The sequence below is a fragment of the Anser cygnoides genome, chromosome 2, assembly GCF_040182565.1.
Source record: "Anser cygnoides isolate HZ-2024a breed goose chromosome 2, Taihu_goose_T2T_genome, whole genome shotgun sequence".
Classification (NCBI taxonomy): Eukaryota; Metazoa; Chordata; class Aves; order Anseriformes; family Anatidae; genus Anser; species Anser cygnoides.
The window spans coordinates 107,770,074-107,794,129 of NC_089874.1; the positions used below are offsets into that span (position 1 = coordinate 107,770,074).

At 39.7% G+C, this 24,056-nt stretch overlaps 1 protein-coding gene across 4 annotated transcripts in view; it reads left to right on the forward strand.

The window, feature by feature from the left end:
• Window positions 1-24,056, forward strand: part of SPIRE1 (spire type actin nucleation factor 1) — a 140,932-nt gene that overhangs the window by 1,149 nt on the left and 115,727 nt on the right. For all 4 annotated transcript variants that reach the window (XM_066991192.1, XM_066991193.1, XM_066991194.1 and 1 more), the window contains exon 2: window positions 9,981-10,015. In XM_066991192.1, coding sequence (XP_066847293.1) covers window positions 9,981-10,015 — 35 coding nt within the window. The remainder of the gene's footprint in view (window positions 1-9,980; window positions 10,016-24,056) is intronic.

Below are 24,056 nucleotides of genomic sequence, written 5' to 3' on the forward strand. Positions count from 1 at the left end.
GTCTGATGTGCCCTCTTATTTAAAAAAAAAATAGGTGCCTGTAATGTTAATGAAATGCCAGACGGACACCCAGAGGTGCCGGGGAAGCGCTTTCCCAGCCGGTGGGTCTGTGTGCCGCACAAACACGCAGAACAGGGCATTGCACTCCGTGTGCTGCTTTTGTTGCGGTGTTCTGGGGTGGGATCAGGCTCCTTCCCCTCTCTCATGTCAGCGGTAGGAAACGCAGTGATTTAGTACGCGTTTCTTTTTGTTGTTACCTTTTCCTTGCTGTTCGTGGCCTTATTCTGTTGCCTCTCACGGTATGTTTTTAATGACCTGCGGGGTGTATCCGAACGTGAAGTTCGGGCCGCGCTCTGGCACGCACACGCGGATGTACGTGGGAGGGCACGAGGGGGGACCACCAGGCACGCACCCCTCCAATAGCTATAATTAACAGGCAAGGAAAGGAGCTCAGGCCAGATGTTGGCTGCTAGACCGTGCTCAGCGATCCCACATCTTTATCTCTGCCTGCCCCAAGTCATCCCAGCGCCTCCGAATACGGCCGTGCGGCACAGGCCGTGCTCAGCCTTCACGCTTTTACAAAGGATTTGTAGGACTACCTGGCAACAACATGAAACCAAGGTGGTCCTAGTCCAGCAGCTTGCATTTTTCTTTGGTTTGCAGAGCCTGTGGCAGGTTTCCATTGGAAATCGCAATTTGCATGGTGCAGTGGATGCCAGTAGGTCGCTGCGTGGAAGAGCCGACAGCAGGCTTGCTGCTCTTTGGTATCTTTTGAACCGTCCCAGTTCTTTTCCTTATTGCTCCCTGCAACGTCCTTGGGCGATGATTAATGAGCGTTGCGAGCCTCCTTCATCTCAAGCCTCTCAAAGGGATAGTCATTCTTACGCTCGGGTATTCAGCTTAGCAGCAATGAAAACTTGAGAGCTGCTGCCCCGGTGCTATGGCTAGGGGAGCCCTGTGCAGCGGCGTAGGCCCTGAAGCCGTCTGGCCACATTAATTTTACTCTTGAGATACAAATTAAAGCTATCCTAAAAAGAAGTACTGATTATGTAGAAATGGGTGGTGCGTTTCCAAACCCATTTCTCCCGAGTCAGTTCTCTGGCTAATGCGCAATACTTGAAATTCCGACTGAAAATACCTGAAATTGAACAAAATATCCTTGAGGTAGGAAAGAAAGATGAGTTTCACTGATACGGACGGCAGGAAAACAACCTTGAAGTCAAATCCCTGTCATTAACCAAAACCAGAGAACAATTTTAAAATCTTCTCAGTTTTACCTGCGTAGTTTGCTAATCCTTGGATCCTTAGTTATCTCTCTCTTTTTTTTTTCCTTTAATCAGTTAGGTTTTGGTTATGTAGAAGTAAAAAATGATTGAGAATGGAAACCTCGCTCAGCTGTTCATTTTCATGCGCGTGTTTGTATTACCTGACCGTCTGAATCCCCAGCAGGAGGAGGATCAGGAAGGATTCCTGGTAATTGTTTTCTTGCCTTCGTGTATCAGACAACTTAGGTTTAAGTGGCTGTGTCAGAAGATTTGTTAGAGCAGTAGGGATTCTGCGGGCTAATACTCTGAGCTGCGAAACTATTCTGTTACTGCGGTGCATGAAAAACGTATAGCCGTAGGTTGGCGTATAGGTTTGGGTCATCACGGAATCAAATGTTGGGCATTGGTTTCTGTTTTGGTAAACAAGAGGATCCTGTGTGGCAAATAAAGGAGTCCCCACAGAATGGTGTCTTTGGGTCGCCAACATTCGGGCTTTGTTCAGGGCCGGGAGAACGGCGTGATCAGTCACGCCTGTCAGTAGAGCTTAGGCTAATTCAGGAGCAAACGCGGCCGCGTCGCAGAGTTTGCTTCGGGGTCACTTATAAAAGAGCTGTTTTCACAGTGCCTTGCAAACCTTATCGTCCTGCCAGAAGTGGAGCGAGTAAGAAATAAACATGAACATGCAAAAAAACGAAGAGTTCCCTGTGGTCGTCTTGGTATGAATCACTGCAGCTGTCTGACATCTAAATACCACAGAAATGTGGGTTGCTCGGAAAGATGAATTTGGAGATACAGCGTAGAACGTATTTTTACCTAATGGATGTTTTTGTCTTCTCTATTTTGCTTGCAATTTATATGAAAGGAGCTAACAGTGGCATCTAGTAAAGTGCCAGATGCAATAAAAAATACCTTCTGAATGAGTTAAAACGTTGGATGTAAACGTGTGGTTTGACTGCTTCGAGTCTTCTCCTTGAGGAACAGTGCTTACAAGTGGTGGTGGTGTTTTTAAACTTGAAGCAGTAACAAAGTGATGGGTATGCGAGCAGGAAACCAGCACCAGAACTACCTCCTTCTCCTCCTCCTCCTCCTCCTTTTGTGTTGTCCTCCAGCCCCAGAGGAGGAAGCACAGAGGGAAGCTACTGAAGTGCCATGCAGATTTTTCTCCTGGGCAGCTGCCAAGTGTTCAGAGGCAGGGTATAACGCATGGAGAGCTCTGGCTCTGAATCAAAAAGATGGCAGAAAATTTGGCTGCATGGTGGCTTTCACGGGACCCAGAGGGCTCGGGGTGAGACATGGTAGAGAGGAATAGCTTACGCAGTGTTGGCAGGTGTAATGGCTTTCACGTCCTTCTTTGCGTGTCCAGGTATTGGAAGGCAGGGCGGAGAAATATAGGACTAATAAATGCAAATTTTCCTTGTGTGCATCAAGACATTCTCATCTATCAGCCTCTTGAAGAGTGCTTATGAAAGATATGCGTGCTTTTCAGAAGCAGATGAATGTCCTGGCATTGTCCTTCTAATTTGGTTGACCCTTTTGAAAGATAATGGATGGGAGTAGCCGTGTTTGCTGCTTAAACTTCAAAACAGGGGCCCTGTGACTGCTGCTGAAATAAATCCTACTTCTAGAATTAACTCTTAGTTGTGCTCTGAATTCAGATTTTGTTTGGGGATATTTGGAAAGAATTGTATTTAAAAATAGTAAGGTTGATGTATTAAGCCTCACCATTTCTTGCTAGAGTTTTAAGACTTGTATCTGTTAGTGGTGGAGGTCAAGGTAGGAAGAAAATGTAATGCCTTTGGCTTGGAGTAAATAAATAAATGAAATCACATTCCAGATGCCTGCACAAAACAAGTGGAAGGAAGTTACTGACAGGCAACCTTGGTTGCCAGATTTGTTCACAAAAATGTGAAGATGGTAATCAGGCTGTGAAGGCAGAGCGACTAGTTTGGTGTTGTCCGAAATCTGCAGTTATTGTTCCTAAGAAGAGCTTAACAGCAAGGAGCTTTGAGGAACTGTGGGCTCCCGATGCTCGTAATGACTTAGTGAAAGATAATACTTTTGTAATTTAACGGGGTTTTTCTTTACTAGTGCAATTAAATTAAATCCTGTAGAAGGAAAAGTAGAATTGTAACTGTCAGTGCTAACAGAGATTGAAGAGTAGAGTGAGAAATGAGACGTCTCCGTGATGTTGCAGGGAATTAGTGTGAGGTCTGTAAGGGGCATCACAGGAGAAGGAACAGAGGTGCTTTTTTTTTGGTCACGGAGTCCAGTGTCAGGGGCTGGCTGGAGGTGGCAGTGACTGCACAGCAAGAGGTGACGGGTAGGAGAGGGGCAGCGTGAGAAGGGCTTTGGAGGTGAAGAGGGTATCTGTGTATGACGCCGCAGTCAGCGAGCACCTAATGGGGCAATTCCGAGAAAAGGAGGGCGTCGGAGTGACAGGCAGCGGAGATGACCCTGGAGTCCCGAGCCTGGACAGAGCGTGAGTGCCTTGGTGAGGCTGGAGAAAGTGCCTTGCGGTAAGGGAGGCGATGAGGGGATTAAGGCACGTAGCATCCTGGATCCTTGTTGATGCTGAATGCATCTTAGAAAACCAGGGAAGCTTTTTCATCATCTCTGTTGAAAGAAAACTGCAGAGCGTTCGCGTTTTGTTTCTGAATTAATTTGTTAGGTTACAGCGCTGGATCCAGTAAGGAGACAAAACGATTATTGTCCCACCGCTGATAAAATCTGGAGGTAGCTTGCGTGACACGCGCAGAGGTGTGAGCACGCCACCGAATTTTATTGCTGTGCGCTTTAAGAGCAACAGAAAGATGAGTCAGTCTGTGCCGTGTAAATACAGGACTCCGAAGACATAGCCAAGGTAGAGAGAGACTGAGAACTACTTTTCCATCTGCTTGAGAGAGCTTATTAGCAGTGGGTAAAAGCTCGTAACTAGTCCAGCAATGCTGTGGTATCGGTTTAGAAAATCCGTAACGTGCTTGAAGTTCCCTCAGACTTCAGTGGATTCAGCTTTCTGCCACAAGCATGTCTGCTTGTTGGACCAGCAAGTAAGTGGATAGCTCTAGGAGAAAGGAGAATATGATTAGAGTAACAAAACTAAGAACAAACAAACAAACAAAAACGTTTTGAGGCATGTGAAGTCTAAGCGCATATTCATTTTTTTTGTGGAGAGTTGATAAATGGACGTGCCAGAGAAGAGCAAGCATGGTATCTGTACTCAAATAAGCATCTGTGGAAGAGGATGGCAGCTGTGCGTAGAGCTCAGCAGCACTTTGAGATGCGTGTCTAGCACAGTATTTATCTTAGAATAACAAAAATTGGCTCGATCCCTAGGTAGACTTATGGGTTTGCTATAGAGGGTGAGCAGTGGACACAGAAAGAATTGCAGGGTGACCAGAGCCAGTTTCCTTGTGCCGAGTAAAAATGGGACAAGACAGTGAGCAATCACTGTGTTGTACCTTACAGGGTAGCATTAATGTCATGTGGGTTCCTTAATTTGGTATTAAGGAAAATTATTATTTTAAAAACTTTTATTACAAAACTTTACTGGGTGAAGACCTCTTAGTCATTATCTGTTTTGTACAATGTGCAGGGGATTACTCATGACTGTACAAAATGAGGAGTAACTTCAGTGAGTCCAGGTTGAATGGAAAAAGATGAAGGCATGAAAAAAACATTGACACAAAGCCCTGGCCTCCTTCAGTATATTAATCTCTGTAAGAGTTTTCCTTGTATTTTCTTACAATTTTCTTTCTCTCCTCTTCGTCCTCTCCCAGTTTGAGAAGTGCAGCGTACCAGTTCTAAATCACCTACCGGCGGCTGATACATAAATCATGAGTCAGATCCAAAAAGCCATGAGCTGTGAGGACTCACCCCATTGCCTGTCGTCTCCTAATTACATAGTTTAAAGGAGGGATACGTTGACTCTTAAGGCCTAAGTGTTTGCCTTAAAAACATCAGCCTCTCCTAGTTGCTCCGAGGGCTCTCCTGTTTCCCCTCCTAACCCCCTCTGTCTCCTCCACCTCCTCGTGTTCTCAGCCTTCACGACCTTCCTCCCCGCAGCCTGATCTTCAAGCTTTATCTATATTTTCTTTGCCATTTTCACATTTTCCATTTCATTACCCAGGCTTTCTTTCTGTCCTCCCATGCCTTTCATCTGTTTGTCCTGTAATATCCATCCTGTGCCAGAAGTCTGGCTCACTTCTGCTCCATCATTGCTTTCCTCTCCGTGTTAATTACTAACCCCGTGCTTTACGTATCATCTCCTTTCTTTATGTCGCTTGGGTGCCTTTGCTGTCTTTATTCTTGTCCTTTGCTTTTATTGGCACTAATCTTGACTCTTGGATTGAAAACCTTGTCAGATTTGGTAAGGACTGCCCCAGTTCCTGCAATCAGATGGTTACAATGAGGGCTTGTTGTTGTTTTTAAGGAGTTCCTTGTTCTCTTAAGGCCGGGGAAAAACCTGCTGTTGTAGCTACAGTGCCTCTTGGAGACTCGAAAGCCAGAAAATACATACAAATTCTGCTTAATCTGGGGGCCTGACTAAAGGCTGTTGAATTTGTGGGTCCTGAGTTAGTGACTCCCAGATTGTCCCTCTCTGCCTTTGCTTCAGGTGGGCCCCGTGTTCCTTCTCCTGCCACCTCTCCCTCTGTCCTCCAGCACGAGTGAGCAGTGGCTGTCTTCCCTGAGGGCACCCTGAGGTCTGCTATTGTGGAAGTAATAGGTTTAGCTCTCCCCAAACCTGCAGCAATAGGTTGTGATATTTAAGCAGAATATTAATCTTTAACACGAAATGACTTTCAGGCTTACTGCTAGCGCATGCCCCAGCTACGCTGCTGTCTGAACGTGAGTGCTGACGATCTCCCTTCTGCAATCGAGACTGAAGCTGTCTGGAAGGAAACACTTTTGGATTGGTGCAGAGGTGTCTCAGATGTTGCTGGGAGGCTGGGAAGGGGCTCCGAGGCTCTTGGGGCAGCTGCTCGCAGTGGAAGCAGCAGCGGCCGTGTGGCTGTGGTGCCAGGACACAGACATCGACTCCCTAGTTTTGTTTCAGATAGTGGAGTGCAAATGGTTTGGCACATCCAGCAGGCTTTCTCGCAAATATCCTGTATCAGTCAGTCCTTCTTAACATACCGAATTATCCACTCCAGCTTTAAAATGACGTCTTAAATGTGTGCTTCGTACTTTTTGCACCAGTACATGATAGGCTTGCTGTTCGTTTTTAAATCTGCGAAGACCTTTATCTGGGATGTATCAATCCTTGCAAGACGTGGCAATTGCCCTTCAGCGAAACACGGGCTATTGGTCAATTGAATACAGTCTTTTTAAAACAGCATTCCAAAATGATTATTTGGAAATAGTTATTTCTCCCTGTCTAATCAGCGACCCCATGCTCCTGCCTTGAGGGATGAGTCAGAGCGCCCTAATGCTCAATGAAAGTTTGGCCTGACTCAGCTTGTTGGGGGCTTGAAATATGAATAATTTTCAAATAGAAATTTTGAGAAGTGAAAAATGGTGGTCAAAGGTTTTTGTTGGTTTTGTTTTGTTGTTATTCCATAGCCTATACATCTCTTTGAAGACTATTTTCAGGCATACCCTTCAATTTAAGCCTCTTGTTGCCATCTTTCAAAAACTACATTTTTTTGCATTTCAACAACCCGTGAGGGAAAAATCATACAATCTCCCAAACTGAAAAAAAAATGAAGTTTAAAAATTGAAGTTAATCTGACAGTTAAAGTTGTGCTGTTTACTAGTAATGAATGCATTAGCCACTATTGGAATCTGTCATGGAAAAACACTTTGATATATATCTTTTGGCATTAAGAGTGGTAGAAAGGCCGCACAGGTTAGCAGCTAGTTGAATAGTTTTGAAGGGCAAGGAGGTTTGGATCTATGTAAAGAAGCAGCTGCTGAAATAAATTTGTAAACCTTCACTTATTTACGAGATAAACCATTCTGCCTGCAGACAGAGACAGTTTTATGACTTACAGGGGTGTGTGTGTTTGTGTATATATATATATTATATATAAATCTTTTTTTTTTTTCTCTCTCCCAGTGCAAATTGGGAAACTGTGACCCTTAGGCTATGTTTAGAAGTTTGTTTTTTTCAGTCATCTCAGCTGAAGAGAAGAAATTCCTATAGCTAGCCATTATGACTAATTTTTGCTTGCACGGGCCATACAAGAGCAAATTCAGCTCAGTCTTGATAGATTCATGTCAATATATGTTTCTTAGGTGAGTTAATACGTGTGTCTTTCGTAATCTAGGAAACTTCCAAAAGAGTCACTGCAAACAGGTCAGGGAAATCTGCTGAGTACATGGTTGGAATTGGAATCAAGGTAGAGAGGGGCAGGGAATGGTACAGTAAATAATTTCCATAATGCAGTCTGTAATGTTAAAATGGTGCAAGTCAACCAGTAGCTTGTGCCTGTCTAGAATACCATCTGTGGTGCGTTTGAGCTGGTGTGAGACTTAAACTACTTGTTGCTCCTGTTTCCCTCCTCAGCATATGGAATCCTGACAATACGATTGTTTTTTAAGGTGCTGGTATAAACGTTGCTCCTCTTCTGTGGTGTTGCCCAGATTCCAAGTAATGGGAATAAGTAATATGGCTTAAGATGTTCCCTACATTAGTTATAATATTAAAAAAAAAATAAATCTCTGAAAGCAGTAGTAAATTTTGGTAGTACCAGATATGAGACAAGGAAAGGTTCTAAAGTTGGAGTGTTTTTCCTTGAGGAACTTCTTTCATGGAAGTTTCTCAAAGATTTATCAGAGGGGCCGTGAGATGAGTTTCTTGCTGTTCCTTTCAGAAATAGAATTTTTGCTTTACCTTTTTCAGTGTGGGCTGATTTGTTTTGTATGTAAGGATTTGGTTAAGACTTCTGTTAAAAGGATCTTCATAGGACCTCAGCGTAGCCATGAAGTATAGTGATGGGTCTGTGCTACTGAGAGGATCTGGTAAATGGTCTGACTCCTGTTGGTCATGCTACAAGAGACACAAGTCAAAGTACTTGAATTTATCAGTGATTGCAAGTACTGGCAGAACGGTGTGTGCCATTGCGTGATTAAAGGTTTCAAATTACTTATATTTTCTGAAGTAGTAATTTTCCAAAAATACTTTTTTTTTTTTCTGAAAAGTTTTTTTTTTTCTTCCCCATTTTGACTACATTTCTGTGAATTGGTCTTGTATTGTCTTATATTGTGGAGGTATGTTGTTTTGGTCGTCTTCATTTGAATTTCACAGAAGTAGCCCTCAATAGTCATAAATCTGTTAAGAGTTGTAGGTGTATGTAAAAATAAATAAATAAAAAGAGTTCTCAGTGAATTTATTATTTAAAACAAAGTGTTACCAGTTTGAACACCAGGAATGTCTCTTATGTGGATCTTGACATGAATTGACCAGGATCACCAGTCCTTCTGCAAAGAGGATGCAGTATTTAAAAGCTGCCTTACTAAGTCACTCTCCTGTGCTTCATTTTGCAATAAGCCACCGGTGTTAAGCGTTCAGCTTACACTGGCAAGAGTTCAAAACGAAGGTAAACAGCTTTCCCTCTGTTAGTTAGTTGCTCCGTATTCATTCAAGATGCATGTAACCTATAGTTTCAAAGGGAAGGCGACTAGTTCAGCATGAAAAATAAATCTTTTTCTGTGTGGGTGACTCTCCTCTGGTTTTGTGTGCCATTCAGATTTTACGTACTAAGTCAGCATGATTGCTCCTGTGTACAAATACTATGCTAACCAGTAGGTTGAGCTTCCTTGAGCTCGCTGGGCAATCTGATGAGGACAGTCCTTCCAGTTACAGCTCCCCATTGCAGGCTTTCCCGGGGTGCTGTGGGAGGTCCCAAAGAGCAAAGACCACAGAGGTCAAATTAAAGATCCACGTGTTTTGAAAGTCAGGTTTTGGGGAGCTCCCCTACTCTGTGGAATGTTTCTGTGGAATATTTTATTTTCCTGAATATCATTTCCCAAGAGAAAATCATCCTGCTATGTCCTACTTCATGCTCTTCTCATTTGAATTATCAATACAAAGTGATAATATCGTGACTTTTAGTTGAATGGTATATGATGTGAAACTTCAGTTTTATTTTTTCATAAACTGGCAAGCCACTTGCACTTTTATACCAAAGTGTTTCGTCTTCGAGAATATTGAGATTTCAATTTGATGAAACAATTCAGACACTTAATTTCTCCATGTTGTATAAATTCCAAAGTGATGTTTCTGAACTCAGAAGAAACACAAAAAGTGAAAGAAAGGACCTCTGAAAATATTACAACAATATTTCTCCTTTAGCTTGCTCAAACTTCATGTTGTTGTTAAACTCTCTGATATCCCAGAAGTATCAGATGAAGCAAGTGGCTTTTTCCTGCTCTGTGAATTAATGGTATGTTTTCTCTTGAAATAATTACTCTCTCCTGCTTAATTTAAGCCAACATGTTTTCATGTTCCCTCCATGGCTGAGCATCATTCATACAATTTAAATAATGAAGCCAAACATTAAAGACATCTTAAAAGGGAGAGTCGTGAAGGATCCAAATAAAGAGGGCAGGGCCTTTTTGTTGTTAATTCTGTGATGCGCGTATAATTGCAATATTATTGAAATGAGTGATTGAAGTAAGGCAAAGAATATTTGGCTAAAACTAGAAAAAAAATAGTTGACTTCTTATTTTTTTGTCTATTGACTTAAACTGAAAGCTTTTCTTTTTTTGTTACAGATAAATCAGGCCGGTTACACTGCACAGAAATGGAGGTAAGAGAAGTATTTTGTGTTCTCTGCTGGTGCTGATTAGCTCAGATTTGTTTTTGTTATCTTAAAGTGAAAATGTGGAATGCTTTCAGTGGGCAGTCTTACTGTGAAATATTTGTAGTATTTATGACTTAAATTAACAGGTGCATAAAAGTGTCTTAACATGGGATATTTAGTCTCATGCTCAGAAAAAGAGGAAAGAAAGTCCATGTAGTTTTCAAAAAACGAGGCTGGAGCTACAGATAATGTAACCTTATTTGTTATTCACTTCTTTTAAATATTATCTTTAGTTTTATTTTAGATAATTTTATTTTATTATTTTAGAATATTTTAAGTAATTTCTCTTGGATAAATTCTCTCAGTATACTTTATAAAGGACTAGTAGATTGTGGAATAAATACTTAGTGTTTGCAGAATAGCTTGGTGATTTATGACAACCCATGAATTTGGATGGAAGCAGAGAAGACAAGTGATCTCAATATTGTTCTTCTACCTAAAGATGTCCTGTTTTCGTGTGCTTTTAATATTTCCTTTAATTTATCACTTTGTGATACGGGGCCTAAGAAATAGTGTAGTACGTCTTGCTGGAGTAGCAACGGCAACGTAAAGCCAGTTAAAAACTGCTCGCTTTATATCTTGACCATTATTTGACTCCATGTCTTTGATTCTAAGCTGTGACTGTTGTAAGAGTGCTCAAACCACCATTTTGTCAGATTCATAGATTTGATCCAAGACTTGAATGAAAACTAAGTAGACCTTCTTGTTGAACAGGATGTGGACTCACAATTGTTTGTTACGATACAGAGTAAATCTGATGGCCTACTCCTTAGCTAAACTTTTCCAGCAATAAATAAAAATATCTGTGTCCTTTGCAGGGCAGTGTTTTCTTGTTGTCTTTGAACTTTCTTAAATATGGAAAACTGAGTTTTTACTTCAACTGTTCCATCGCTACCTCAGGCTGAGCCTGGAGATGGGGCCAGTGTGGGCATCTTAATTGGCGGGCTGTTTTCTCATCCCTAATATATGTGGGGGTGACAAACGGCTGTCCCTAAAAGGTTTGTACTTAGACAAAACTGTGTATGAAAATGGCTGGTTTAACAATAAAATGAAAGGCCCGCTAATTGAACTACACATGGTAAAATGCCAAAGCCATCCAGGTTTTTGCAGCTGTTTATAATAAAATGGCAACGTTCCTTCAGCAGGATGCAGTCTAAGGAGAAATTCCTCACTGATACAAGTCCAGAAATTGGAAGTAGGCACATTTTGTTTCTCTTTGTGCAGTTCAGATTAAGCAAATGCATCCTGTTTTTGTTTCAGCATTTGTAGAAACCCAGTTCGTAAATCTAGTACCTTACTTACAAATGATAATCTAATGTGTCATTTGCTTTGCATACTAAACACTGTTTACAATTTTCCTTCGTGTTTTTTAGCAGAAGATAATGATAAGCCCTAACAGTGAAAATAGAGATGATAAACCCCTGTTAAAATATATTTTTTAAGAAAACATAAAATATTTCACTTTGGTAAAGTAAAAATGCTTTTGTTTCAAACATGTCTGATGAGAGTCAGTTGGACATACTTTACTTCATTATCTTCCATGGAGAGAGCTTTTAAATTTTCATATTTAAAAAAAATATTTTTGTTAATAGCTAGAAAGAACAAGTTCAGCAGGTTAGAATTTCCCATGGTACAGATGCGCCGTTGAAAATTGTCTCTGATAAGCACTGTGACCATTGGCATATTGACTCTTCTGTTTATCCTTGTCATCTTGAAGGAGACTGTGAAGGAGTCGGTAGCTTTTTTTCTCCTCCAAAATTCCTTTGGGGCTTCAGCTTTAGCCCTGGTGGTGATGATGTCTGTGTTTTTCAGAACTAGGAATTCAGCAGAGAGCCTACTGCACATTGTTGATTCCTGTGGAAAAGTGTGGTCTGATCAAATGTATTAGAATTTGTGGGAAGCTTCTTAGAATTGTAACTAATGATAATCATATTTCTTTTGCAGAATGTGTAAGCGATCCTGAATTGATATTCCATTTATTTCAAGCTAGGGATTCAAGGTGTGTGTGAAATTCTGGGTCCAGTTGCCATAGCTTTACTGGGAATATTGGAGTAAGGAATAAGGTCACCTTATTTAATCTGTGTCTGCCTGTGTCTCTGTTTGTACATGATGATAGCATTACTTCGTTGTCTTAACCAAGGTGGTGAAGTGATGAAAATTATTTAAAATATGCCAGCCTCATTTGTAAACACTTAGTACTCATATAGAAAGTATTCTGTGAATGCTCAGTGATTCATATGTAGGAGGGTTTAATTGCCACGTATTTCAGAAGACCCACCTAACTGAGCATAGGCTTGTTGTGTAACATAGTTAACCAGCATCTATGCAAATATAAAGGTACACACAAACTCTCACATTAGTTTTAAAGTCAGGCATGAATTAAATACCGTGTCCCAAACAATGGTGAATAAGCTGTTCAACATCCGTCAGCTCATGTCAAATCACAAAATGAATCGTTTTTCAAAATGTTTTAAGGAGACTGTTGTGTGTAGTGTATGCAAATTCTATTTGCAAGCTATTGATTACATGTGTCTCGTAATTATTAAAAATGTTAACATACAGTGAAAATTATGGTACTTGTCTGGGAAACTAAAACTTCTCTTTTAAATCTCTTTAATTGGGAACTTGAAATATTGACTATTTCAGACGATAACTTAGGGAAATAAATGTATAGGTTATATAAGGATACTGTTTCTACTTCAATACAAATAGGAATATACTTGTTACTCATTACATTGACTCAAAAAGAAAATCAACCGCTTCTCATGCTAATGAAAATCTGAGCCTGCATTTAATAGCACAGAATGTTAGGTTTTCAAAAGATGTGTCATAATTTTGCATTAAAAATAATGCCACACCTACATTCAAGAGTGTTGCGTACTCAAAATTCAAGCAGTATAAAATGGGTTGATTTAGCATATACTAATATCTAGGATTCTTTTTTTAATCCCTGGTGCAAAGAGAAGTAAGATTGTGATTGAGGGGCAGTTGCAGCAGTGAGGAATCACTGTCTGCACAGTGGTGATCGTTAGTTCTGCTTCACGAGCTTTACCCTTATGGTGCCAAGGGAGGAGAAATGTCACTGCAAGGAGGAAAGGCAGAAATGTTTTTGAGAACAATTTCCCATAGTAAAATATGGCTGACTCTTGTCTTCCAACAAAATGAGTTTTGATTATGCACTGGAAAAAAAAAACAAACCAAAATTCTCTGTGAGTGCTTGGGTACAAATCTGCTAATTCTGTGAAAGCTCTTGGTTCGCTGTGCTGTTAAGAGGAGAATTAGCAGGGATTCAGGATTGCTTCTTAGAAATCAAAGTAGAATCATGCATCTTTTCCTGACAGCATTAAGTCATGCTCCAGCATTACGTGCCTGTTCCGATGAGTGAAGCGCTCATCACTTGCTGATGGGATCACAGAGATGATGCACTTCCAGCCTTTGAGGGACCTGTTATTTTAGATACCTGGAAGCCCATTATGCTTGTTTCTTGGTGTGGTTCTTCGGTGGCAGGCAGTCATCTGACCTCCTGATTTGCCTGAATTACTTCATAGCTGCAACAAAACAACAGGCACTTGATTAAATTGAAAACACACAGAAAAGCAGAATTCAGGTTTTGATCTTCTGTGTTTTGTAACGAGCTACTTTTTCAAGAGGAACTCTGTCGTCCTTGAATTGTATAAATGTGCACAGCATACCATGAAGAGGTTGATCTTGGAGGAAAATGGATTTCTGTTGTTTGCTTGCTTTAAGCTGGCGCATTGCCCTTTTCATTCAACGGTTTCATTAAGAATACACAATGAATATTGGGCTGGAGAACTAATAATATATTTGACTAAGCTGATTTAGAGATAGTCAAATCCTGCCATCTGTCCAGGGTCTTATAGGAGAAAACAACTGCTCCTTGTAAAGGCTTTGTAATTTTGCAGCGTAGTATGATGTGCCTGCAATAATCCGCTCATCCTAAAGTCACACGGGATTTGTGACAAAATCTTTGTTCGAGTGATGCTGCTGGGAAACCTTTCAGTCAGCTGGGCAAGAGCAGAGCGGCAAAAATTCAGCCCTGGCCTTCTGACAGAATTTCAGGTAACGGCTGGTAGAAGAATAGGCCTCACACTGGCTTTGATCCCTCCAAGGAACTTTTTGCATGTGAAAAGCATAAATAGCAGAACATGGAGCAGTAACTTAGGTGGTGGTGTTCGTGTTAAATCTCAAAGCACAGAAATGTTCCTCGTGCAGTTAATGCGTGAAGTCGTTAGAATTACACAGTTTTATCACAAGATTAACTATGGAAGTAGAAGTTTGCAAATTCAGTTTATATTACTCTGAAAGGGATCTTAGAGTGCGGGGAGAATAAGGTCTTTGTACAGGTCTTCGGTTTTTGCAAAACCCTTCCTCTATTGGTTCAATTGCATTGTTTGATGTGATACCTATCATATCAATGATATGCTGTCATATCTACAGTAGCTGTCATATATAATGATTGATGTGATAGCTATCATATTAATTAGCTTTATGGTGCTAGTTTTCTAGTAGACAAGTGCCAGTAGATAAGTTTGCTTCTGTGTTCAGACCAAGAGGAGAATCTGAGTCCTCAGTCAAACAGTAGGGAAAGCTTAAGCTTTAGGTATCGGTTGAGTGCATACAATCTAGTGGTTCCTTGTATTGTCCTTCTTTGGTTTTTGTGTGAAATAAAAGATAGTTCAGAGTATCAGAATGAAAGGAAAAATGCAACATTTCTTTTTGTTGTTGTTTCTGTTACTGCAAAAAAAAAATAAAATAACCTACAAACATTCTGCCTGTGTTCTTGGCCTACTGAAACCCTCAAAGGCTTCTGAGATACTATGACACTGTTTTTCTATGAAGTCTGCTGGTTACAGGTTCTGTGGTAGAGATGCTGGGTTTTCCAGCCTCTTCACAAAGTACCAAATTGATGGGGGAATTGTGGCAAAGGTAGCAATTTTTATAAACTTACACAGAATATGCGCATTAAACTACTGATAGAAAGGAAGAAATCATGCTTTCCAAACAAAGAAATATAAAACAAAAGGCTTCAGTTACATCTTTTTTTAATATTGGTATGTCATAATTTTGATTTTATGTTCTGGAATTTTTGTAGGCAGTATCTTCATATCATTACTGCAGTTCAACATCTACAAATCCTAAATTCTAGAAAAGAAAACTAGAAGAATACAAAGGTTAAGTTATCATATATATTTTTTTTTCATAACTTGAGCAGTTCAGACTTTTCTTATACTACTGTAAAATTAGCAGGTCTGATTTTTATTTTTTTTGTGTGTGATGTGTTTGCCAAAATTTATTGTCATCGTGTATGTGTGGGTTAAATAATTTATGCCTCTATACTAGTATTTTGGCCTATGTATTTTACATTGCATAACTTCTGATGTGTGTAAGATTTGTGAAGCAAATCTTTTTTTTTTAAAAAAAGAAGTTTGTTTTACTGTGACTTTTACTGGTTACAGATATGGCACTGCAGCAATTTTTAGGGCAATTAATATAACAGATATTCTGCAGAATGACTGCTCTTGGTTACCATATGAAATCAAGTAGGTTTATGGAAAATTCAAACTGATTGGTCTTAACAGACAGATTTCAAAGCGCTGGGGCAAGATCCCTGCAAAATGCTTAATAATAAAAGCATAATCCAAACAAGGGGTTCACTTTCTGGGGACGAATAGAAGCCAAATAATAGTTCTTAGTGTGATTTCATGGAGGGAGCTCTTCTTTTTTTTTTCTCCTTTATGGATTTTGCCTAAGGCAATTCTGAAATTAATGTAAAATGCACCTCTGCAGCTCAGTGAGTTCGCTTTCAGTGGTAGGCTTGACCTGGTGGTATGGTGTGGGCTTTTTGGTCTGGGGAGGAAGGGATGACAACAAAAACAACCAAAAAAAAAAGCCCTACCATTCTTAGGCATCTCAATTATACATTCAGTACTCCAACAGCCAGAATATAAAAGTATGTGGAAGATTTAAAGCTGGTGGAATAAAAAGTAAATAAAATGTAGATGAAAAAAGCACACAAAGAAGCTGATGTGGTATATTGTGCTGTTATCACTCTTTTCTAACTCATTTATTTCCTATTAATTTAATGCCTGAAGGAAGCTTTTTTTTTTTTGCATCGGTAGTCCAGTGGGAGTTAGCGTATTTGTTTTTTGATGTATAAGGTGCATAAACTTGTGCTTGATACTTGTCTCTTGTTCAGGCTACTGTCTAGAAGCTAAGTAATTGTTAAAAATCCAGAGGATCTTACTGGCTTCTTATCCAGTTGTGAAATACTTCTTTCATCACGAACCTTATAAATCTGTTAGTCTTCAAGTTGTTAAAACTTAATTAAGAAATGCAATAATGTGAAAGAAAAAAGAGGCTCTTGCTTTTGATTTATTTTTTTTATTGTTAGCTGAGAGAAATACTAACGATCTAACATTGAATCAGAGCTTGCTTTCAATAAGTGCTGCTGTTTTTTTATTGCCTCTGTGATAGATTTGAGATATTTATTGTAGTAGGTAGGACTACAGGGTTTCATTCACATCTTGATCTCTATTTCTCTTTCTGTTGCTTTTAATCCTCAGAAAAAGACAAAACAGAGGAACGATACCAAAAATCTTGTTATTGTGCTTCCTTTTCCTAAGTCTTGTAACTTCGTGTTTCCCTTCTGCTTTAACGGTATACGTGATATGAAGTAGACGTACAGTGCAATACGAGTGAGATAGGTCAGTTGAGTTGGAAGGGACCTTCAGAGATCATTGAGTCCAACTGACTGACCTCTTCAGGGCTAGCCAAAAATTAGTGTATTGATGTCTCTTGAACACCGGCAGGCATGGGGCTCCAACCACCTCTCTAGGAAGCCTGTTCCACTGTTTGACCACCCTCACAGTAAAGAACTGTTCTCCCAAAAAGTGTTTCTCTCTGAAGATTTCCTTTTATTTAAGCCATTCTTTCCCTAGGTGTGTGTGAGTGGAACTTGTGCTTCCCGTGATGAAGGCGGAGTGCTGAATAGGTTCAGTGGGAAGTTTGATTTTTGAGAACCCAAAGGAAATCGGGCTTTACCACATAATTTTTTTGGAAGACTGAAGTGTACTTCGGTGACCTGTTTAAGTATCTGAATATAAGGTTGCATTTTTCTTTCCAGATACTCTTACTTTAGCTAGGTTAGCTGTATCAGTGCAGGGCATGAGTAACTTCCTCTGACTAAAGTGGGTATTAATGGCGTTCTGTGAAAAATAAACATCAAATTTTTGTAACATTTTATAGTTCTACTAAATTATTAACTCACTTTAAGAGAAAAAAATTGCTCATAGACCTTTTTTTATTATTATTTATTTATATCTCTAATTGATCTCTAATTCTTATTTCTCAGAGGCAGGGCTTAGTGTCTTTCTCTGACTCTGGTATAGAAGCCCTTGAATGTCCAAGTAGCAGTACTTCATAGTTGGCATGCCAAGAAATATGACGTGGTTAATGGATTAGGCTTATTTTAACATAGTTAAGATAACATAGTTACTTTTTTATCAGTTTTGAATTTGGTCAGTGGTCAAAGAAAGCAGGAATTCAAGGGAGCTAAAGATTTAATTTCACTTCAGTTCATTTACCAGATACCAGGTTCCCGACCTAAAACATCCTCTGCATTTAAATTGTAAATTTAACCATTAAGAAAATGACACAAGAATGGCAAGATGGAACTAATAATATCAGTAAGTTCATTTTTGAATACTGGAGAGATTTAAAGTGAGAGAAATACTTATTTATGAATGAAGTGGATCCAGCGTGTTCCCACCTACTTGAACAACACCTACGCTTTCAGTACTAGCTTGCACTACCGTTGAGTCATTCTAACATTCCTGCTTTGAATCTGCTTGGAAATATTGATCCAGTTTATCTAAACTGTATCTATATCAGATTTAGTTTATCTATTATCCTGTGAAGTAAACGATGTTTTAATGTAGAAATTCTTGTTAGTCACTCCCACTTCTTTTAATGTGTAGAACTCCCAGCAGCGTATAGTTGGGAAAATAACATTATGAAAGACTTTCTTCTTTAAATGCAGCTTTAGCTGATGTAGTGAAAATGAACATGTGGAATTTTTATGAACTAGTAGACAGCGTGGCTCATCTCTGTTTAGCCTTCAATTTCTCTTGCCTTCATATGCTGCCTTGACTATCTGCTGGGAGGAAGAAGAGCCATTGTCCGCTGGTTTTTATCATGCAGAAGCTTCAGTTATTGCAGGAGACGGGAGGAGAGATGTGGATTTCCACATTTGGGATTTCCAAAGGTTATTTGAGGTTATTTGAGGGAAATACCGTGAGTAAAGCTTAACTGTAATTTTAGTAAGATGTGCATTTTCAGTAGGTTAGTAACAGCGCGGATCAGATGTTCCCAGTAACACCATCCCTGAGCACTCAAAAACCACAAGACGTGTACAATGAGATCATCAGAAATTGGTTAATACATACTTAAATGCTTTTCTTTTCTCCAATTCTATGACTAAATGCTTGCTTTTCTTCTAATGAACACTAATATGTAAATTTTTATTTAAATCACTTGACCTGAGAAGTTGAGACGTTCAACAAAGCAAGATTTGCTGTTGAGTCATGAGAGCTTGCAGCACTGTGAACTTTCTTTGCCAAAGAGGATACTGAGGCTGTCTTGGGGCTCGCTGAAGCAAAAAGGAGTTTTTGTTAGTTTGCACTTTCTTTTGTTTGACTTGACACAGTGCAACCCGTTTGAGCTTTTGTTCTGGAGTGAACTCTTTACCAACTGGTAAGTTTCTGTGCTCCCCATGACCTACTAGTGTGGATGTTTTCATCTTATGTTGCTTAATTTTGTCTGCCATTTACATGTTTGTAATGTTAATCATTAAAAAGAAAGCAGGCTCCAAGATCTCTCCTTAATGGCATGAATGGAAGACCCTAAGAACGTTTCTTGGATTATCCTTTAGTGTTGCTGTATGCTGCGGCATGTGGAGTAAAATACTTTGATTTACTAAAATGAAATACAAATGGTAAATTAAACATGCAGATAAAACAAAGGGGTGACTACATTCTAAATGTTTCATCATGTCCCTTTCTTCTATTAACCAGAGGTTAATATAGCTACATAATAAATTATGAAGCACCTGTAACACCTTCACCTTCAGCAAAAAGTTAAGGTTAAATAATTAACTAGGATAAGGCAAGCTGTTCACACTTCATAGATTAGCTGTTGCTTCAGTTAAGGAGGTAGGGACACTGTTAGACTGATAGGGAGGAGTATGTGAGGGAGAAAAACTAAGCCTGAAAGACCCCCATCCAGTTCTGTTTCTCACTTACAGCGTACCTTCACTTCCAAGCCTCCCTCCCCTATTTTCTCTCAAAATCTCTTACAGTTCACTCATTAACTTCCTTTATATCTGTTTCTCTCTGACCAAAAAGTTAGTCACCTGCTTTTGTGGGTGTGTGTTACTGTCTCTGCCTAATATTTGATGACTGTCAATGTTGCCATCTCTGCTCCAAGTGCGTTTTTTCGCAGCTCCCTGCACCTCTGCTTGTTTGCTCCGTAGGGCCTTGTGGATGTTGTACTGCTGCCTGAATACATTATTTCTCCGCCGTGCATTTCTCATTGTGTCTCTATCTTTCTCTGCTATCTGAACTTGAGATATTAGCGTTATCTTTGACTCACACTCTTTCCTCCAGATGCGTGCCAAGTCCTTAATTGCCGTCTGCTAAAAGCACCCCTCTTCTCTGTTGCCAACATGTTAATTCAGGCTTTTTTTTTTTTTTTTTCATCTTGGCTAATGCAGACTGCCCGCCACCTACTCCTTTCTAGGTAATGATGAAAAATATGTCTTCAGAGTTTTTTTAGAAGACCTCTTCTCTGGCTACATCATGGCTTTCGGGTCGGTGTGTGCTGCTTTCCTGTTCACCTCTGGCCTGCAGATTCAGATTATCTCCTTCATGCCATTGCAAGTCTGGAGCAGACTTTCACTGCAAAGTAAACAAGTTGCCTTCAGAAGCTCCATCTGGTCTGTTCCTTTAGGAGGACGTGCCATTCCTCGTGCTGTGGGCTCTGTTTGCTTTGGAGCCAAGGTGCTACAAATGTTAGAGAGAACACGGATGTCTTGTGTAGTCTTCTAAACTATGTTATTGCTAACCCCAAATCACCATTTGGTGATCGCGAATCAATGCTTGCTTTTGAATATACTTTGTACCAGGTCAGATTATGTTTGTTTGTTTGTTTTTGTCTGGAGAGTGCTGCTTGTGCTTGAATATCCCATTGAGCCTTTCCCTTTTGTCCTAGGACTGAAAGCTTCATGCAGTTCCTAGATCTTCAAGGAATGTTTCATCTAGTTGGGCATGGAGAAAACAAATCCAGTTGAAACTGTATGAAAACAGCGAAGTAATTTGTGGTCTCTGGCCATTGGCCACTGTCTTACCTTGTAATTTTCCAGAAGAGCTACTCCTGTTCATAACTCTTTGTATGGCTTACTATTGGAGCTTGCTTTAAACCTACAACTAGTAAAGCATGCAGAAAATAATTCTTTTCCCATTTCTTCTTTTTTTTTTTTTTTGAATCTTTTCATATAGTAACAGGTGTAATGTTCTTAATGAATGTTGTTGGCCAGGATGGGTTTATAACATTGAACATCCTGCAGTATTTTCTTTAACTGTTTTTGTTTTCTGTTCAGTTTAACCTACTTTGAGGACTTTTGCTGTGGTTTTGTTTAGTAAAACAGACTTCTTATTTTGATACATTTTTCTTCAAACTTTGGCCTTTGCTTTTGTCAGCTTTCATTAATCTTTTTATGCAGATCTAGTAGTCAGAGGTAATGCTGAACCTAACCTCCTTTTATCAGTCTGGTGCTTTCATCACGAATTGTAAAGGACCTTTGACAAGCAGCACTGCACGTACAAGGAGAGTCAGTCGCATAGGTGGACGTATAACATTTAAAGCATTGGGACAAGGAAAATGTATGGAAATACAATCTGTTTTTACCATTGCAGAGTCGTTCCTAGATGTCAAATAAAAAGTTAATCTGAAAAATTTAGGTAAGGACAGTTAAATGAGAGAAAAGGAGAAAAACATGCTATTGTGATGGATGAGTTTTACTACTTATTTGGACGTATTATAGCAAAATTATTTTTCAATTTGAAGTACTTCATTCTCTTACATAAGGAAAATGCTTATTTAAAAGTTAAGATCTTTTCAATTCCTGGCCTCCCAGCTTTCTGGAATGTTGTCTGTTTGCAAATCTCAGATCCTCCAGTTGATGTCTGTCTGTTATGCTACTTATATATGCAAATGCAATGGCATACTTAATAGCTTAAAACCCAGACCAGCAGTAGATATATGAAGTGTGTGCTGAACCTGAGGTTCTCCGAGTAGTCCCGGTGACTTAATTATGTGGTAGCCGAGATGAATGACTGGTGGGAGAAAACAAAAGCTGCTCTCATTTTAGAGAAGGAAAAATCAAGCTCCAGACATCAGGGAAATTGCCCAGTGTGACATTCAGAGTGTGTGGCAGAACCAGCGTAGAATCCAGATTCTTTGAGCCCTAATCACAAAAGCAAAAATCTTCCTGTAGATTTTACATACTACCTGAAATAATAAGCCTATTTTTCTTGGCTGCCAAGACAATTCTAATACCCTTGAGAGGCTTTTCATCAAAATACTGTGAATTTACTTTCAGGTTAGACTATCCCCCCTGCCCTCCCCTCCGCCTTTTTTTTTCTCCTGTGTAGATTTCGTAAATACTTTAAAAATCTATAAAAGTAGTAACCCATTCTCTTTCAGATAAATCTCTTATCTTTCAGGGTTATATATGTGTGTGTTACTGTGCTAGTACAAAAACAGACTTTGCTTTTCTATTGTTCACTTGCTTGCTGGCAGTAGATAGACTGAGCGTTGTTCCTACACAGAAGACAAACCTACCCCTATCTTTCCTGTAGGTATTTCAGAAAGTGTTTCAGAACTGAAGTAGTTAAAATGATAGGGGAAAATCAAAATGAACAGCTTTATGGAAGAAAAAAGCAAACTTTGGGGGATTTGGAGCAGGAGTCATATTTAGGTATGAATAAAGGAAGAGGTTCCAGTAGTAAGGCAAAGACACATCAAAAACTAATATAGAATGGGGAAACAAAGGCAACCCTTTCTTTACTGCAGCATTTGGAAAGGCAGTGAAATACATGAAGAGTGTTGTCATTAAAATACAAATGAAATAATGTTTAGCTTCACAATGTGGTAATACTCCACTAATAAGTAGTAGGGAAGAGAACTGTAAGGGGAAAAAAAGTCTGACAAAATTGAGCAAGTTCATGGTCCTAAAAATAGTATTTCATTTTACAGACTCTGCTTCAGAGGGCTGGTATCATTTTTCAGCAGATGTATCACGAACAAAGATATAATCATTAAAAACAGCGTGAACCTCACCGCGGATTTACATTTCAACAGCACTTCTATATTCTTCTAGCGCTTCAAATATCATATTGAAATACAAACTGTCAAATTAATGAGATACCAAGCACCTTCCTGTCAGTTTGTCTTTTTTTTTTTTTTCAGATTGCTCATATATGTATGAAGATCTTGGTCCTTCTATCTTATATCTATATGAATATCAAGATAGCTTTCACCAGGCAGCGGGCACTGCAGCAGATACTGCAGATGCTGTCTTTCATTTCCTATCTTGGCATGGAAACTCGAGTGTTATTAACAGGCAATTGTATTTGTGTTTTTGTTGCGTGTAACTAAAAAAACACTGTTCACCAAAGGTGATAGAATTTGTATGACACTGATTTCTGTTTGGTTGGTTTAGGCTTTCTTTTTTTTTTTTACGTGGCCTATTCCAGTTTTTCAAAAGTGAGTGTGATGGCAAGTTTTTAAAAGCTTTCTGAACAGAAAACAGAAGTGTTGTTTGCTTTGCTTTATCCCTGTTTAATGGCTGTAGGAACAAAGAACATGAGCTGCTTCAGGTGTTATAATAGTTGCAACCTTTGCAGTTTTGATGCAGTGAAACTGAGAATTGTTAGGCTTGGAAATTAAGTTCTTAAGAACAGTTGACCAGAAATTATAAAACAGCATTGTTTTATTAAAATCTGTGTTCTTACAGTCCCGATCCCCTATCCAAAGCAACTACGTGTGTACTTAAGTTTATGCTGATAATAAGTTTGCTTGGGGTATGACAATTCGTCTCTCCGAGATAGCTCCCGTGTTTGTTCAGAGTCTGGGTTACTGGGCACCACCAACACCCAAGACCAGGGATTCTCGTGGTGCTCATCGAAGCTGCTCTGTTGTGGCTTCCCTGTGACACGCAGAAGATGTGGTTAAGAGCTTGTCATCCCTCTGAATCATCCAGCACAACAGGAACTGTGTTTTATGGATGTGTCCTTTTCTGAATTTACTTTTTTATGACTCATTGGAGTCATAATAGAATGATCTTGACTCATTTCTTCTACTATCTTTTTACATCTCTCTCACCTTAAATAATTATTTTCTAATTAATTTGCCTGTCAGCCCTTCAGTTCCTCAGTGAATGAGGATCCCAGTCTGCTTTTTTCTGCTTTCCTTTGACAGTCTACCCGCCAGCAGTCTACCTCCTGAGTACAGGCTCATCAAAGCATACTTCTTGGTGTCCAGCCCACAGTGAGCATTGCTGCTGCTCAGGAGAGGTCCACTAACTAAGCACAGAGTTGTCAGCAGTATCATGTCCCACAGACAGAGGGAACAGAGCCCACGTCTGCAGAATCCCTCCTTTGAAGGGTGATGGGTTTCTGTTTGGATCATGTTGACCCCATTGGTGTTCGAGGCTAATTACGGTGTTGTCCCTGGCTTGACCAACTTATGCTGTGGCCTTGGGCACTGCAAATCTCAGGTGTCCTCAACATCCCAGTGAAGGATTTCACCTGCAGATCTCACAACAGTACCCCGAGGAGGAAAAAAAAAAAAGGCCTGGGTACAGCAAAGGATTGTCCTCGGCCACAAGTTCTGCTAACGTCTGACTGCA